Below are 19,193 nucleotides of genomic sequence, written 5' to 3' on the forward strand. Positions count from 1 at the left end.
GTGGGTGCTCTCATTACTAAAGACCTGCCAGCTACGGTAGTAGCTACTACTGCAGTAGTCAGATTGAGCACCAGAACTGTGCACTACAACAGTAAGGACAGATTGAAATTTCACGAAGTCTGCGCTCAGTGGACGCCTCATAGTCTTAAACTAGCGCACGTCGCATGTAGAATGGGGATCTAACTATAGCTAGGAAAGTAATGAATTCCTGTCACTACTGGTCGCTGGAAACGAGACACGGTGTCATCAGTTCGAACCCTTGTGTAAACGACAGCCTGAAGGGCACCACCACCGTAAAAAATCCAAGGATGACCACATAAGTGAGGGAAAGGTTATGTTCACCTTCTTCTTTGATCAAATGGGCACGCTTCTTATCAGTTTCCTGCAGCATGGAGAAACAGTGATTGCGCTACGATACTCACAACCTTTGATCACCTTTCGCAAGGCGATCAAACCGAAATGAACGGGTCAGCTAAACCCACGTGATCATTCTTCTCCAAGATAATGCATGTACACATACAGCAAACGCAATCAGATAACTCTTGTAAAGTTTTGAAATGGAGGTCCTGAGTCAACTTTCATAGGTCTAGACCTGTCTCCCTGCGAGTTTACCAATTTCGGTGAGCTAGATATGGCTCTGAGAGACGTAAGATTCACCTCGGACGAGAATGTCAAGCATACGTTCGGAACCGGTTCACAATGCAACTCCAGGAATTTTACAGAAGGTTCTTTCACTACCTTGCGTCTCAGAGGGACAAGTGCCTCATCAGTGTGGGGCAATTCTTTTCAAATAAGTGTTCAGGTTTCTGTTTACGGGCATCGGGCTCGTTGTTTCTTTTTTTATGTCCCTTATATTTATTACAAGGAAGAATACGCAAAATGCTCATAGCAGATATCCCACTCATGATATGGATAACACATTGTCAGACAACAATTTCTGTGACATTGTTAACAACACAAGAAAATGCTAACTTTACGGAACTGTCACAGCTTTTATCGCTCAGAACTGGACTCCAACACTACTTACAAACCACTGAAAAAATCGTTCTTTCAATGAGATTTGATTTTAAAAGGTTTCCGAGTCATGGGAAGAGGAAAGGTTAAGGTTTAACGTCCGGCTGACGTCGAGGTCGTTAGAGGCGGAGCAGAACCTGGGATTAGTTCAAGAAGGGGAAGGAAGTTGGCCATGCCCTTTCAAAGCAACCATCGCGGCACTTGCCTGAAGCGACTTAAAGAATTCTTGGGTAAACTAAATCGGGACTGCTGGACGCTGATTTGAACTGCAGTTCTCCCGGATCCGAGTCCACTGTGCTGACCACAACAACACATCACTTTGTGTGTCCCAGTAAAGAGTCACCATGTACGAACGATGCGACACAAATTCAAAAAAGGTGTACTACAATAATTGTTAGAAAAAAATTAAGTATCAGAATTAAAGAGGCCATTGGTTTATTGAGACACAACGAAGATCATCCTTGTTTCACTAAGTACACTGCCAGGAAAAAAATACAACACCCTCAATAGCTATGTCCAATTGCACTACGATGTGTACTGAGAGGCTGTAGTGTTAGTGATTCATTTGTCACGATCATCCGCTTTGACACTTCAGGCAGTAATTGTTGAGTTTAGAGGAGAACAATGTTTGCAGCAGTGTTTGCAACGACGCCCCAACGGAAAGTAACGTATACCCTTGGAATAGCTTCAGCCATTTCAACGTGGACTCATTGTGGGTGTCGTGTCACCGCGAGACACCACACTTGCTAGGTGGTAGCCTTTAAATCGGCCGCGGTCCGCTAGTATACGTCGGACCCGCGTGTCGCCACTATCAGTGATTGCAGACCGAGCGCCGCCACACGGCAGGTCTAGAGAGACTTCCTAGCACTCGCCCTAGTTGTACAGCCGACTTTGCTAGCGATAGTTCACTGCCAAAATACGCTCTCATTTGCCGAGACTATAGTTAGCATAGCCTTCAGCTACTTCATTTGCTACGACCTAGCAAGGCGCCAGTACCAGTTACTATTGATACTGTAACAATGTACCGTCAAGACCGACATTCACCATTTATGGATTAAAGTTAAGTATTCCACCAGCTACGTCCGTTTTTTCTAAATTCTAATTTCCTTGTCCTGTTCCAGACCTCACGCCAGCCTGCGTGAGCTAAAACGCGTGCCTTCGGCTTCCTCTTGTAACCCGGTGTTGGCTCTCCTGCCAACCCACAACAGAGGGCATGTGGGAAGCTGGATGGACGTATCTATAGATTGCCGCACATGTTGGGCACATTGTATTGTTGGTTTGTCTTTTCTTTCAACAGTGGGTTATGGCACATTCTAACGCCTGGAGACCAGGTCCTGGATGTCCGTGTAGTACAAAAAATGGTTCAAATGGCTCTGAGCATTATGGCACTTAACATCTGAGGTCATCAGTTCCCTAGAACTTAGAACTACTTAAACCTAAGGACATCACACACATCCATGCCCGAGGCGGGATTCGAACCTGCGAGCGTAGCTGTCGCGCGGTTCCAGACTGAAGCGCCTAGAACCGCTCGGCCGTGTAGTACAGACTCCGCACAGTACAGACGGACTTCAAGATCAACACATTGTACGAGCAGTGCCAGCAGACCGAACAACATCCGTGGAGGAAATCTGGGCATATGTTGCACCTACCGTATCACCAGGGACCACTGGAAACTTCCTGCCTGCAGCAGGATTGAAATCATGTGTGACTCTGGCCAGGCTATCAAAACACCACGACACCGCCAAGCATGGCTATTTTGGTGTCACGAACGAGTTGACTGCAGACTGGAGCCGCGCGGAGTGGCCACGTGGTTTGGGGCGTCATGTCACGGACTGCGCGGCCACTCCGGCCGGAGGTTCGAGTCCTCCCTCGGGGATGGGTGTGTGTGCTGTTCTTAACATAAGTTTAAGTTAGTTTAAGTAGTGTGTAAGTCTAGGGACCGATGACATAAGAAGTTTGGTCCCTAAGGAATTCACGCACATTTGAACATTTTGGAGACTGGAATGATGCTCTGTTATCTCCATTTATAAGAGGAGGTTCTGTCTGTATGCGTGTGATGGACGTACACGTGTATGGCGTAAAGTAGGTGAGCACACTATTTCTGACTGCATTCGCCAACGACACACAAGACCCATCTCAGGTTTTGTCATATGGAAGGCCGTTACAACTCGCGGTCACATTTTGTATTTCTACAGTTCTGCAGAGTAAAGTAACCAGTGTCCGTTACACTGTACAGGCTGTTATCCCCGTCCAGCTGCTATTTACTCGATAGGAAGGTGAAGTGCTTTTCCAGCATGACAATGCATGTACACATGGGGCTGCTGCGATGCAACGTGCACTTTGTTGTGTACAACAATTGCTCTGGCCAGCAAGATCACCAGAACTCTCCCCAACTAAATACGTATGGGGCGTAATGAAGAGGGAACTTATTCGTTCTCCAGGGCCTGTAGGAACCATTGCCGAATTGTAACAAAAGACGCAAGATGGTTGGGAGAATCTATCGCAGGATGCCATTCGGCACCTTCATGACCGTTTGCATGAAGGAATACACGCCTTCATTGACGTGAGAGGAGGTACACTGTTTACTGATTTGACTGTCTGGGCAACCCTTACCGTAACATATACTCCTATATTTGTTAATAGCCGGCCGCAGTGACCGAGTGGTTCTAAGCGCTTCAGTCTGGAACCGTGCGACCGCTACTGGCGCAGGTTCGAATCCTGCCTCGGGCATGGATGTGTGTGATGTCCTTAGGTTAGTTAGGTTTAAGTAGTTCTAAGTCTAGGTGACTGATGACCTCAGATGTTGTCCCATAGTGCTGAGAGCCATTTGAACCATTTGAAATCATTTGTCAAACACGAGGGCTTGTCGCTATTTAATTGTTGCGCTGTGCGGTACATTGCCGCATAGGTGTGTAACCGGTGGCAGCGCCAGAATACCAGAATATACTCTGTTATTACGTCCCTTACCCGTTTCCCGGTTGTAGACACGACGGTGTTCCTACTATGGCGAGGTCTTCGGTTCTCTTTCATACGTCGCTGCTACACATTGAGGAACTGAAACATTATTACTGCTTTATTGAAGAATTAAAACATTATTACTGCCTTATTAACTACGTGTGGATCCACCTTTGGAACGCAATAGAGCAATAATTCTGCGTGGTACGGGTTAAACAAGTCCGTAAAGGTCTGTGGACTTAATGTGACACTAGATACCTATGACAAGGCTTCAGAACTCCCATAAATTACTGGCTAATGGTTTGTGGACGCGGGGCTGGTAACAGATAGCGTCCCAATGTGTTCGATCGGGTACGGATCAAGCGAATTTGGTGGGCATGACATCAACGTGAGTTCACTGACATCCTCCTGAAATGAAATGACCGTATGGCGTCGTTGGCCGCAGGCCCCATTCGGGGAAGTTCGGCCGCCAAGTGCAAGTCTTATTTCAGTCGACGCCACATTGGGCGACTTGCGATAAGGTGATGAGGATGGAATGATGATGAGGACAACACAACACCCAGTCCCCGAGTGGAGAAAATCTCCAACCTGGCTGGGAATCAAACCTGGGCCGCTTGCATGGGAAGTGGGCACGTTACCGCCCAGCTAAGCAGGCGGACATCATCCTCTTAAAACAAGTGTAGGAAAATGCTCGCCACCTACACGGACAGTTATATTGCTGGAAAGTGCCATCACAGCAGGGGAAAACATCAAGCATCAATCGATGCAGGTGGCGCACAGTACGTTCATGCAGTCCACAGATGCTTGTTGTCTTCGATTATTACCACAGGTCCTAGGGAAGCTCCGGTGAATATCCTACACAGCATCATACTGCCCATCTGATCAGAGTTCGTGGTGCGGTGCATATTTCGAGCACATTTTCCCCTGGATGACTGTACAGCCAGACACGATCACCTACATGGCGTAACAAGAAACGTGATTCTTACGTTCATGCGACAAGTTTCCATTTATCCAGGGTCCAATCTCAGTCATCCCCTGCCCAATGTAGTTGTAATTGACGATGTCAGTGTGTCTACTTGAAAACAGGTACAGGTTTCTGTTGCAGAGCCCCATGTTCAATAACGCTCAATAAACGGTGTGGTTCGAAACACCAGCAATCTATTCTGGTTTGCCCAAAATATCACCAGGTACCATTCAATCTCGCAATTGGCAGTGGTCATAATGCTTTTCTTATCATTGCCAATCTTGGAAAGCACACAGTGGTAAAACATTTCAGCATACTACATGAAACTATTTTTATTTCATCAAATGGAATGTAACATACAACTTGCTCCAGTGTTTGTGCTGATACGCAACTCATTTGTGGAGTTAGGATAGGAGCTGAAGCAATGAATTAACAATTTGTACCATGGCCAGGACTTGAACCCAAGTCTGCTGCTTACTCTGTACATGTGCTAACCATTACACCACTATAACACTGTGCCTACCAAAGCTGCACGGACCACCCTAGTTCAATGCCCTCCCTAACGCAAACTTCAGTTCATACGTTCAACCCACTTTCTCCTTCTTAAATCGTCAGTATTGCCGAGGCTCGCCACCACTGGAATAGCACCCCAGGTTTGTATGTAATGGGGAAATCCGCCTGTACCTCAGGTGCAAGTGACCTATTGATCTGATGGAATTAAATTTTTCTAGAAATGTAGTGGAGACATCTGAATCTCAACTTTATCTTCGAAAAGGATAGAAACTGAAGCAATGAATTATAATTTGTGCCATGACAGCTCTGGTAGCCACTGTGCTGGGATGGTGTAGCGGTTAGCACATCTGCCTGGTAAGCAGGAGACTCAGGTTCAAATTCTGGCTATGGCACAAATTTTAGTTCATTGCTTCAGCTTCTATCCTTTTCGAAGATAAAGTTGAGACCTGTATGTCTCCAGGAAAATATACTTCCATTATTTGTGGAAGTAGCAAATATTTCATAAGCCTCAGAGTACAAAAGTCATTTTTATGTTATAGTACTTGAGTGCATAGCGTTTCTTATTCCAGTTAACGGTTGATCTTCATTCCCTTGTCTGCACTGCACTTATGATATGGTTGAAGAATGATTGACGGCCATCTAGTAAAGGTGTGACTGAGAAGGCAACTGCCTGAGACCAACGTAATTCATTTGACCTGAGTTTCGTTTTATATACAATGTTCACATAACTTACGAGAATGTAGGTATGAGAGAACGTAGACAATCGCCTATATTTCGACAGGAGCACACCTTACCATTTTCAAGGCATAACTGCTGCAAGTAAGGAGACTATGCAATGCAATTTAAAATCTCAGTTATTAGAAAAACCACAGAGAGATAACACACACACACATACACACACACACACACACACACACACACACACAAACAAATAAATAAACACCACCATTTCTATTTATAAGATTACTTGCTAATCTAATTCCTACAGCTTACTAAACTAACCCAATATCTGGCAGTCCATTGTTATATCAAATAGAATGGCCAGTGCCAAGAATGTTTTGCAATGGTGGACTTCCCCAGCTGCTGTAAGCGTGTGTGCCATTTATGCTCAGTATGCGGGTCCTCCACAGTCCTGATAGTCTGACCAATATATGACTTGCCACAGTTGCAAGGAATTCGGTAGACACACGCCTTATGCGAACCATTACAATCCTTTATGGAATTTAAAAGGACCCAGATCTTAGATTTCCGAAAAACACCACCAGTCCTGTTCGAAATGTTCCTTGCGTAAGCCAAAAAGGCCACGATATTATCACCAATCACCCAGTGAACAGTTGGTCGATAGCGCAATGGTGACTGCTCTGTCTTTCACTATAATAGTTCTGACGAAAGGCAGCCTCGAGGTGGGATAACTCGGTTGACAAACTCTCAGAGTCCGAGATGGCATGAGGGCTGTGCACCATGGTATGAGGTAAGCCATGAGCTGAACCGGATGGTGACAACTATCAGCCTGCTGATACAATGACTTGTGAATGGGCTTCCTATAAACGGCGTTCCCCAACGTACCATCAACCTTCCGCTCGACCAGTAAATCAAGGAAGGGAAGACAGACATCCTTCTCCACCTCCGTAGTTAAATAAATATTCGGCTGAATTGTATTCAGGGTTCTAAAAATTCCTTCAAGCTCTCATTGTCATGAGACAAAACAACAAAAATATCGTCTGTTTATGACACTCATGTTTCAAAGCCGCCAACTTCAAGGCCCGTTCGTCAAAATCTTACATAGAAAAATTAGCAACGGTAGGTGACAACGGGCCTCCCATCGCAACTCCATGTATTTGCTCGTAGTATTTATTGGTCATTGAATAAAAAGTAATTGGAATTCGACACAGATTCGATAATTCAAGATCACGCCTAACTTCAATCAACCGTAACAAATCAGGTAGAGTAACACGAGTGAAGACAGAGACCACATCAGAGTTATTCAGAGGTCTTCCCTCTAATCAACGTAAGAAATCTGCAGAGTTCTTAATGTGATGCTCACACCGACCTACTATAGGTCTGAACACCAACGTTACTCACGATTGTACGAAGAGGATCCCCTTCGTTGGGGACCTTAGGAAGGCCGTTTAACCTAGGGGGAACTGCACAATAAGATTTAAGACTTTTGGTAGTGTTCGGTGATACTTCAGGAGCCACCTTTTGTGTGGTCAGCAGAAATCCTGCGTTACGCAGAATCAGACAGTAAACACTCGACCTTTTGAACGTAATCCTGCTTGCCCAAAACAGCAGTGGAAATCCCCTTGTCTACAGGTAAAATAACAATATCCGGATAGATTCTAAGTGAACATAAAGCAGCCCTCTGAGCTGCTGTGTTATTACTCTTGGGTGGACGTGTCGCAGTCAACACACGACATGTCTCCCTCCTAGCCTCCACTGAAACATCAGTAGGCAGTTTAAAAACAGTCCATTCAACAGCACTAATAAAATGTACCACTGGCGTCGAAGCAGAATTTAAACCTTTCCTGCCACATATGAAGATGCGTCGTCAAAAGTTTTCTTCTAGTTATAGCAGAAGACTCCGACCCAAGGAACCGTTCAAACTTCGCCAAATGCCGGTCAGTTACAGAATGAAATTCTTTGTTAGACTGCCACCATGAAGGAATTCCAAGAAAAAGCCGAAATTCTGAAGCAATCATTAAATGAAAGCGAAACAACTTCTTGGAAACAAAATTCAACTGTCGATGAGTGTAAAGGATCCTTTCACAAAGGAGAGCTAGGCCGGCTCTTACGACGATTAAAGGGAATACGTTTAAATGTGGTGTCTCTCTTCGCCCGTGTTCCCTCGTCTGATTCGTTATGGTTGATTGATGTTAGGTTTGGTGCTCAGTTAACGAAACTATTTCGACATGTGTTGACTTCCACAACATTTTACACATAAAGTTGCAGTGAAAATTACGTATGGTCATCGCAGTGGGTAATGTATGTAAGCAGGTGCGATCATCTAATTTATATTCTCTGATAGTAAGTCGACAGTACCGGCGTCATTTGACCAGTCGCTGTGCGAGTAAGTAAGTAAAGGGATAATCGCGTAAAAATAACCGGTAGAAAGTGACATTAGTAACAAACAGAAGGTGCTGATAGGCTGAAAAGTGGCAGTCCCAATGCCAGTTCATTCCTATTGGCGGATCACAGATGGGAAGGGTGTGATATAGAAAAAACAAACTATCCATTATACGACACTAGTAACAGGGCAAGGCAGCTGAGAGACAGGTACACTAAGTGATCAGTAGTATACAGACACCCCTATGTAATGCGGAATTGACCTGTAGATGTCATGAGACGTGGATCCGCCAGTATGAAAGGAAGCGGGTTGTGTTGTGAGTATAAAAGCAGAAACAGCAGAATGGATCGGCCAGGAGAGCTCACTGGTCTTGAACGTATTACGTGAGAATCAGGGACATTTCATCGTTTTGAAGCTGACCAACTCGGCACTTGATAATGTGACTGCGAAGTGAAAACGAGAAGGAACAACCGCAGTTGATCTAAGATCAGGCAGAGCGTGCCATGAGTGCTGAGCACTGCGAAGGGCAGTCATAAAAGATCGCATGAAATTAGCGAAGGGAGTCGCTCATGAGTTACAGCGTGCTACCAGCAGTCCAGCTATACTCTGATTGTGCTTCGGAAGTTAAAAAGAATTCGGATCGAACAGCTCCTCAACAGCCACACATTTCTGTAGTCAGTCTTAAGTGAAGCTTTTGGTGGTGTGAAGAGCAACGCCAGTGGACAGTGGATGGCAATATACCCTGTGGCAATCCGATGGAAGAGTTTGGGTTTTTGAGACTGCCTGAAGAATGTTAATGTCAACATTGTACATCTACTTCTACATCTACATCTACATAGATACTGGACAAGCCACCATATAGCGCGTGCTGCGTGGAGGAGGGTACCTTGTACCACCACCAATCATTTCCTTTTCTGTTGCACTCGCAAATGGACAGCGGAAAAAACGACTGACTATATGCCTCCGTATGAGCCCTAATTTCTCGTATCTTATCTTCGTGGTCCTTATGGGCAATATATGTTATCGGCAGTAAAATCGTTCGGCAGTCAGCTTCAAATGCTGGTTCTCTAAATTTTCTCAATAGTGTTTCTCGGAAATGCCGTCGGCTTCCCTCCAGGCATTCCCATTTGAGCTCCCGAAGCATCTCCGTAACACTTACGTGTTGTTCGAACCTACCGGTAACAAATATAGCAGCACTCCTCTGAACTGCTTCGATGCCTTCCTTCAGTCGGACCTCATACAGATCCCAAGCACTCGATCAGTACTCAAGAATAGGTCGTACTACACGCGGTCTCCTTTACAGGTGAACCACTCTTTCCTAGAATTCTCCCAATAAACCGAAGTCCAACATCTGTCTTCCCTACCACAGTTCTCACATGCTCATTCCATTTCATACCGCTTTGCAACATTATGCCAAATATTTAAACGATTTGACTGTGTTATACAGAACACTAGTGATACTGTATCCTAACGTTACAGGTTTGCTCTCCTTACTCATCTGCATTAACTTACATTTTTCCACATTTAGAGGAAACTGCTATTCAGCACACTAGAACTTTTGTCTAAGTCGTCTCATATCTTCCCACAGGCACTCAACTTCGACACCTTACCGTATACCAGAGCATCATCAGCAAACAAACGCAGATTGCTGCCCACCCTGTCCGCCAAATCGTTTATGTATATAGAGAACAACAACAGTCCTATCATATTTTTCAGGGGCACTCCTGATTGCACCCTTGTCTCTGATGAACACACTCCGTCGAGGACAACATACTGAGTTCTATTATTTAAGAAGTCTTCCAGCGACTCACATATCTGTGAACTTATTCCATATGCTCGTACCTTCGTTAACAGAGTGCAACGGGGTACCGTGTCAAACGCCTTCCGAAAATCTAGAAATATGGCATCTGCCTGTTGCCCTTGATCATTAGTTCGCAGTGTGTCATGTAAGAAAAAGGCAAGTTGAGTTTTGCACGAGCGATGTTTTCTAAAACCATGCTGATTCTTGCACATAAGCTTTTCAGTCTCGAGGAAGTTTATTGTATTCGCACTGAGATTATGTTCAAGGATTCTGCAGCAAACCGAAGTTAGGGATATTGGTCTGTAATATTCTGGGTCCGTTCTTTTACTCTTCTTACACACTGGAGTCATCTGCACTATTTTCCAGTCGCCTGGAACTTTATGCCAGCTGAGGGATTCGTGATAAATGCAGACTAGGTAACGTAAAATTTAAAACTTCGGTTTTGGCTTTGCTAACTTCAACTGCCACACCAGACTGGTAAACGAGCGGGCAATGGAAGCCTTAGACCCGCTTAGCGATTCTTCATGCGACCAGAGTTTTCTCGTGCTCTCTGCGATGTGACAGTGGTAGTTTGTTGTAGACTTCCGGCATAGATCTTTTCAGAGACGCACGAATGTCTACGAAACTTCGTTGGTCGTCATTTGTACGTTCTCTTTTGAACCAAAGGTTCAACAACCTCTGCTTCCTCAGAATCATCCGACTTTCGTTATTAAAACATTGAAGGTCTTTCCATCCTTTATCCATTCACTAAACACTTAGCTCTCCAGACCACGATTTACAGTCTGCTTCAACTTTGCCCATAATTCCTCTACGTCCATCTTACAGGAACTAAATGATGTCAGTTCACTGTTTAACTGAGATGCTAACAACTGCTTATCTGCTCTATCTAGCAGAAACATTCCCCTAGCCTTCATGACTGATTTCTTAAGTTTCGTAACCATAGTTGCTATGACATAAGGATCGCTAATCCCCTTTTCTATACTGCCTTTGTCGATAAGGTTCGGTCTGTTTGTAGCTACAAGGTCTAAGATATTTCCATTGGATATGGTCTGCCAAGATAGCTGCTCAACACAGTTTTCAGATAATGTGTCCAAAAGTATTTCGCATGACTGTCTGTCTGTACCTCTGGCAATGAATCCATACCCGGTAGGTTAAAGTCGCCTTCAACTAGTATTGCATGATCTCGGAATTTGCACGCTACTGACCGTAGGCTTTCTTCGAATGACTCTGGAACTGTCACAGCAGACTCGCGTGGCCGGTTAAAACATCCAGCAATTAATTTAGTTTCCTTTACACCTGTTATCGCGACCAGATAATTTCATTGCCATACTGAACTCCGACCTCAATACAGACAATATTTTTCAACTGCAATAAACACTCCATCTCCTATGATCTCTAATTTGTGTTTGCGATAAACGTTGCACTAAATATCTCAGACCTTTCCACATCAGGTTTCACACAGCTCTGGGTCTCAAGAATAATTTGAGTGGAAAAACTTTCCTGGAGGGCAGTAAATTAGAGAAATTTATTATAAATGTCTTCACTCTGAACGCCGTCTGACCTCCCTTGGTGCATATCGACTGGCGATTGTTCATCAGAGCATCTCAAACTACCATCTAGCCTAAAAAACCCTCATGTGCACTCCACAAGTACTCTGCTAAGCGACTAGCTGCCTCTTTTGCGTAGTGCACGCCCGACCTACCAAGGGGAGTCCTGCAAATCCCCAAACGATAGCGCAGGCCTAGAAATCAGCGGCCAAGACCGTCACCGAGTCGAGGAAGCCTTTGGTTGAGACCTTCCACTTCACACCAGACCAAGAGACACCTATCAACCGTGGGAAAAATGCTGCAAAATTGTGAGCTCGCCTTGAAACCCGCACGCAAGGCCAGTGGTCTTCCCTAGCTCCGCCAGCCACATGTCAGAGCCCATGCTGCAGGTGTCTTTGGTGACCCTACAAGTTCGACAGACCATCTCCACATCTCATATGAGGCCCACCCCACTAACGTTGGAGCTCCCAATAACTAGCAAATCCTTCCCCCATGTGAACCTGCTCGGACCCTGCTGAAGCAGCGGCCATCTGTCCACTCACAGGGCGAAAGGGCGAGGCCAGGCGGCCAGTCTCCACATTGGCCCTCCGCCACCAATGACACGAATTCGTTACTACCCACCACTCAACCCTCAGTGAGTGCGGATACACCGTCGGGTTCATAGGAGGTGCCTCGGAAGCAGAGCCCTTGGGCAAAACAAGTAACACCCGAGGTGTCCCATGTAACTGAATAGATTCTCCGTCACCGTTACACCCCGAGGCAGCAGTCTGAAGGCGATTGATCGTAGCCAAAAGCGCATTCAGCCGTTAGCAAACTGCGTCAGCTCGTCCTGCATCCGCACACAGCATGCGCACATCCTCACCATCCTAACAAGAGTAACTGAAGAAGTAAACCATAAAATCACACAGAATCCTAGATACTCATCTTGCTACCGTTTTGATGAGTCCCCAATGGACGCTGATGCGTTAATGAGCTACTGTTCAGTGAGCAATTATTGCGCTAAGGACTCAATGAATTCACTATTACAAAAACATAAGATTGAACTTCTTAAACAGAAAAACAGTGACGAAATTTAATAAATATACTACTAGGGAAACGCAGAAAAAGATAAACACTCAACTTGTCGCTCTGTAGACGCACTCGTATCACAGCAGAGAGCTGCGACCTGATTGGCTCCCTTACTAAACAAACGGACGGTTGCCTTCAAAACAAAACAAATGAGCAACTACTGCGCTGTAGACTGAATGAATTTACGCTTACAAAAACGCAAGAACAGACCTCTTCAAGAGAAACATACGCACGACATTTAATAAACATACTACGAGGAAAAGACAGAAAAAGATAAATACGTAACTTGCCGCTCTGTAGACGTATATCAGCTAAGAGCTGCGGCCTGTGTAGTGCCAGCAGTGAAGTACAGAGGATGTAGTGTTATGATACGGGAGTATTTTTCGTGGTTAAGGTGCAGTCCCACTACTTTGCTTAAGAAAATCTTAAATATGGAAGGATTTGAACACTTTTTACAGTATTTTGTACAGATTACAGCAGAGAATTGATTCCGAGGAGATGATTATATCAGCATGATAGTGCACCCTATGATACAGCAGCATCTGTGAAGCAATGATTGGTGAAAATAAGGACAATAACATTGCTGGAATGGAGTTGCCTGTCCGAAGTCCCAGCCTCATCCAGATGGAACACCTATGGGAACCCTTATTTGGTCGGCTTCGCTCCAGACCGCACCGTCCAACTAACTACTTTGTACCTCAAGACAAATGGAATGCGGTACTCCACGAACTTGAGTACTGGTGTCGAAGCCTTGAACTGTCACTATAACCTCACAAAACAACGTATCTGCCGCTGAAAGGGAACCTAGAGAGAAACACTAAAATAAAATAAAATGATTTAAAGATTAGGAGACGCTCAGGAACAAGATATCTAGGGTTATTTCTACATGAACGTCCTAAGTTTGTACATTATAAAGAGGAAGCAGGCAGAGAAGGTACAAATGTGCTGAACAAAATTAATAACCTTTGCAAACAGGCAGTTTCGGCTTTTCTTGAAAACAATCACATCATAATATCAGTCTGTATTAGCGTCAGTCGGTACGATATAATGCGAGCGTTTCGCCTCGTAGATTGCAGTTGGTGCAGCCAGCCTCATTAGTTAGAAGAGCTTATAAGGAGTACTATTAAGAGTAACGGCCGCCTGCTTCTCTGCCCCGAGAGTTACTTTGTTAGTAATTCCAGGAATATGCCCGGTGGACTTGGAAATTAGTAAGAGCTGGGCCTTTTACTGGTTAAAGTAAGGTAATGCAATGGAAGTAGGAAGGATGCTTGCAACTGATGCCAAATCAAAAATGTTGATAAAAGATCGCAATTACAAAGGTGGCAAAATGAATGTGACACTTTGGACAGAAGCAGGAGAACATCCGAATTACTCCCTACCACCAGGGAGAGACTAAAATTGTCACTCGTTAACCAGTCGAGGGGACTGATACATTACCTGACTGACCATCGCCCATATGCTACGTATCTATAAAAAAATCAAGAGACAGATGAACTATAGCTGCGCCCACGGCAGTGTAGGCACGCCAGAACACATTGTGGGACCTAACTCCACGAAGATGCGGCGGGGTATGGCCGTCAGGCATTAACAATGTTGGATCTCAAAGCAACAGTAAAGAACGAGTCGGTCGTGCGGTAGCGTTCTCGTTTTCCGCGCCCGGGTTCCCGGATTCGATTCCCAGCGGGGTCAGGGATTTTCTCTGCCTCGTGATGACTGGGTGTTGTGTGATGTCCTTAGGTTAGTTAGGTTTAAGCAGTTCTAAGGAACTGATGACCATAGATGTTAAGTCCCATAGTGCTCAGAGCCATTTGAACCATTTGAACGAGTCGACCTGGCGCATCTTGGACAATACTGCAGCCGCAGTACCCAGGAAGGCCATGGAAAACTTCATGAGGCATTCAACTACACGTCACCAAGCTGCCATTCCGGATAGACGACATTCCTCTCCACAGCGAGTAGTTCGCCTTCCGTAATGTTCGCACATGCATTGACAATGCGCTGACGCATGTTGTCAGGCGTTGTCAGTGGATCACGATAGCAAATATTCTTTAACTTTCCACGCAGAAAGAAATCCGGGGACGTCAGATCTGGTGAACTTGCGGGCCATGGTATGGTGCTTCGGCGACCAATCCATCTGTCACGAAATATGCTATTCCATACCGCTTCAACCGCACTCGAGTTATGTGCTGGACATCCATCATGTTGGAAGTACATCGCCATTCCGTCATGCAGTGAAACATCGTGTAGTAACTCCGTAGAACATTACGTAGGAAATCAGCATACATTGCACCATTTAGATTCTCATCATAAAATGGGGGCAATTATCCTTCCTCCCATAACGCCGCACCATACATTAACCCGCCAACGTCGCTAATGTTCCACTTGTCGCAGCCATCGTGGATTATCCGTTGCCCAACAGTGCATATTATGCCGGTTTACGTTATTCCTGTTGGTGAATGACGCTTCGTCGCTAAATAGAACGCGTGCAAAAAAATCGGTCATCGTCCCGTAATTTCTCTTATGACCAGTGGCAGAACTGTACACGACGTTCAAAGTCGTCGGCATGCAATTCCTGGTTCATAGAAATATGGTACGGGTGCAATCGATGGTGATGTAGTAGCATTCTCAACACCGACGTTTTTGAGATTCCCGATTCTCGCGCAGTTTGTCTGCTACTGATGTGCGGATTAGCCGCGACAGTTGCTAAAACACCTACTTGGGCATCATCATTTGTTGCAGGTCATGGCTGGCGTTTAACTTGTGACTGAACACTTCCTGTTTCCTTAAATAACGTAACTATCCGGCGAATAGTACGGACACTTGGATGATGTCCAGGATACCGAGCACATGCCCGCTGGGCATTTTGATCACAACAGCCATACATCAACACAATATCTACCTTTTCTACAATTGGTAAACGGTCCATTTTAACAGGAGTAATGTATCAAGAAGAAAATGCCTCCGCACTGGCGGAATGTTACGTCATACCACGTACTTATACGTTTGTGACTATTACAGCGCCATCTATCACAAAGCGAAAAATGTGGTCCAACTGAAACATTGATATTTTTTTACGTACTACACGAACGTGTAATACAAAATGGGGGTTCCTGTTTAAAAAAAACGCTGTTGATATCCGTTTGACCTATGGCAGCGCCATCTAGCTGGCCAGCCATAGCGCCATGTGGTTTCCTCCTTCAAGCTAGACGACTTTCGTTCCTTTCAGTTTTTTCGTTTGATATTTATTTCGTCAGATATTTGGCCCGGTCACTATCAAAAATGGCTCTGAGCACTATGGGACTTCTAAGGTTATCAGTCCCCTAGAACTTAGAACTACTTAAACCTAACCTAAGGATATCACACACATCCATGCCCGAGGCAGGATTCGAACCTGCGACCGTAGCGGTCGCGCGGTTCCAGACTGTAGCTTCTAGAACCGCTCGGCCACCTCGGCCGGCGCGGTCACTATCAATAAACCACCCTGTATAACTTTATTAATAGCCAAGAAGATGTGGTTTGTATGGCCTATTTTAATTTTTCAGATAATAGGCTGTAATTCTGAAGAAAAAATAAATAAATCACTACGTTCTCTGGTTTCAGTTGCTTGGCGAGAACGGCCGTTCATTCCTTCCTGGATAGGTCCTCAGCAGAGCTAATCTGTGGTAAAGGTGAAGGGTGGCAACCCCCATATCAATGTCCACTAATATGTTTCCGGATACCTGAGATCGTAGAGTGGATAACCACGAGCAAGAGAGGTACGCACCAGAGGGCGGCGCTGATGCAGGCGTTGAGCTCGGGGCACTTGTGCGGGCACTCGACGAGGGGCGGCGTGGGCAGTCCGGCCGAGTCGTTGGCCGGCGCGGGGGCGGCGTCGAGCAGGCGCAGCGAGGCGCGCGGCCGGGAGATCTCGAGCCAGCTGAGCGAGGCGGCGCCCGCCTCCCGCGACACGAACTCCACCAGGAAGGAGGCCGGCCGCGGCGGCGACAGGTACACCTGCTGCGCCGCCGGCTCGCCGAACCACTCCTCGGAGAACACGTGCACCGCGTACTGGCGAGCGTTCGGCGACGCGGGGCATACCACGCGCAGCAGCCTGCCACACGAAACACCACGTTACGGAAACTGTCAACACCCAGGCTTAAGGATGAAGATACATCTGTTGAAATCTGTCTGCTATACACATCTTTCATACTGTTGTGACAGCTGATGTACTGCATCTCTAGTTGGATTATATACACTACTGGCCATTAAAATAGCTACACCAAGAAGAAATGCAGATGATAAACGGGTATTCATTGGACAAATATATTATAATAGAACTGACATGTAATTACATTTTCACGCAATTTGGGTGCATAGATCCTGAGAAATCAGTACCAAGAACAACCACCTCTGGCCGTAAAAACGGCCTTGATACGCCTGGGCATTGAGTCAAACACAGCTTGGATGGCGTGTACAGGTACAGCTGCCCATGCAGCTTCAACACGATACCACAGTTCATCAAGTGTAATGACTTGCGTATTGTGACGAACCAGTTGCTCCGCCACCATTGACCAGTCGTTTTCAATTGGTGAGATATGGAGAATGTGCTGGCCAGGGCAGCAGTCGAACATTTTCTGTATCCAGGACCTGCAACATGCGGCCGTGCATTATCCTGCTGAAATGTAGGGTTTCGCAGGGATCGAATGAAGAGTAGAGCCACGGGTCGTAACACATCTGAAATGTAACGTCAACTGTTCAAAGTGCCGTCAATGCGAACAAGAGGTGACCGAGACGTGTAACCAATAGCACCCCATACCATCACGCCGGGTGATACGCCAGTATGGCGATGACGAATACACGCTTCCAATGAGCGTTCACCGCGATGTCGCCAAACACGGATGCGACCATCATGATGCTGTAAACAGAACCTGAATTCATCCGAAAAAATGACGTTTTGCCATTTGTACGCCCAGGTTCGTCGTTGAGTACACCATCACAGACACTCCTGTCTGTAATGCAGCGTCAAGGGGAACCGCAGCCATGGTATCCTAGCCCATAGTCCATGCTGCTGCAAACGTCATAGAACTGTTTGTGCAGATGGTTGTTGTCTTGAAAACGTCCCCATCTGTTGACTCAGGGATCGAGACATGGCTGCACGATCCGTTACTGCCACACAGATAAAATGCCTGTCATCTCGACTGCTAGTGATACGAGGCCGTTGGGATCCAGCACGGCGTTCCGTATTACCCTCCTGAACCCACTGACTCCATATTCTGCTAACAGTCATTGAATCTCGACCAACGCGAGCAGGAATGTCGCGATATGATAAACCGCAACTTTCCTCATGTCAGCATGTTGTAGTTGTCGCCACCGGCGCCAACTTCATGTGAATGCTCTGAAAAGCTAATCATTTGCATATCACAGCATTTTCTTCCTGTCGGTTAAATTTCACATCTGTAGCACGTCATCTTCGCGGTGTAGCAATTTTAATGGCCAGTAGTGTAACTGAACGCCATACCAGTCTCGCTTTGGTTAGAGGGGGATATGGGAAACCAAGTACCTAGGCCGCAAAGAGAATATCTCTCCGTATAATGACCTCTGGTGAAACAATGCTGTCAATGCATACTTTGCCACGTCTCTGGAAAGCCGCAATGCCGAATAACCCAATACCAAATAGCAGCACCTCTGTTATTAAGAAGTTCGATACTATATTCCTTCAGACATGCCTGCATGTTCGAAGGAACAGGCACTGCAGCGATTACAGCCGCCAAGAAATACAGAAAATGTGTTCACAATTGCGAAATTGGTCCACCGACGGCTGTATAATGGAATGACAACAATGAAAGTTTGTGCTCTGCCAGGACTCGCATCCGGATTTTTCGATATACGTTAGCGGTTGCCTTAACCGCTTCGGCTATCGGCGCCCGAATCATGGCCAGACCCAAAAACTTCGTATGTCGCCGTCCATGTGTCACAACCAGCATTCGTACGTTACATCTACTCCCGTCCAGATAGGACATTTTTATTGACAAAAAAAAAAAAATGGTTCAAATGGCTCTGAGCGCTATGGGACTTAACTTCTGAGGTTATCAGTCCCCTAGAACTTAGAACTAGTTAAACCTAAATAACCTAAGGACATCACACACATCCATGCCCGAGGCAGGATTGGAAACCTGCGACCGTAGCGGTCGCGCGGTGCCCGACCCTAGCGCCTACAACCGCTCGGCCACTCGGCCGGCTTTTATTGACAGTCGAGTGCCTGATATTGGAGAATAAATGCGAAATGGC

At 45.8% G+C, this 19,193-nt stretch overlaps 1 protein-coding gene across 1 annotated transcript in view; it reads right to left on the reverse strand.

The window, feature by feature from the left end:
- Positions 1 to 19,193, reverse strand: part of LOC124788519 — a 497,715-nt gene that overhangs the window by 12,573 nt on the left and 465,949 nt on the right. The window contains exon 14 of the mRNA XM_047255787.1: positions 16,690 to 17,016. Within this exon, the coding sequence (XP_047111743.1) occupies positions 16,690 to 17,016 (327 nt within the window). The remainder of the gene's footprint in view (positions 1 to 16,689; positions 17,017 to 19,193) is intronic.

The sequence above is a fragment of the Schistocerca piceifrons genome, chromosome 3, assembly GCF_021461385.2.
Source record: "Schistocerca piceifrons isolate TAMUIC-IGC-003096 chromosome 3, iqSchPice1.1, whole genome shotgun sequence".
NCBI classification, from domain to species: Eukaryota; Metazoa; Arthropoda; class Insecta; order Orthoptera; family Acrididae; genus Schistocerca; species Schistocerca piceifrons.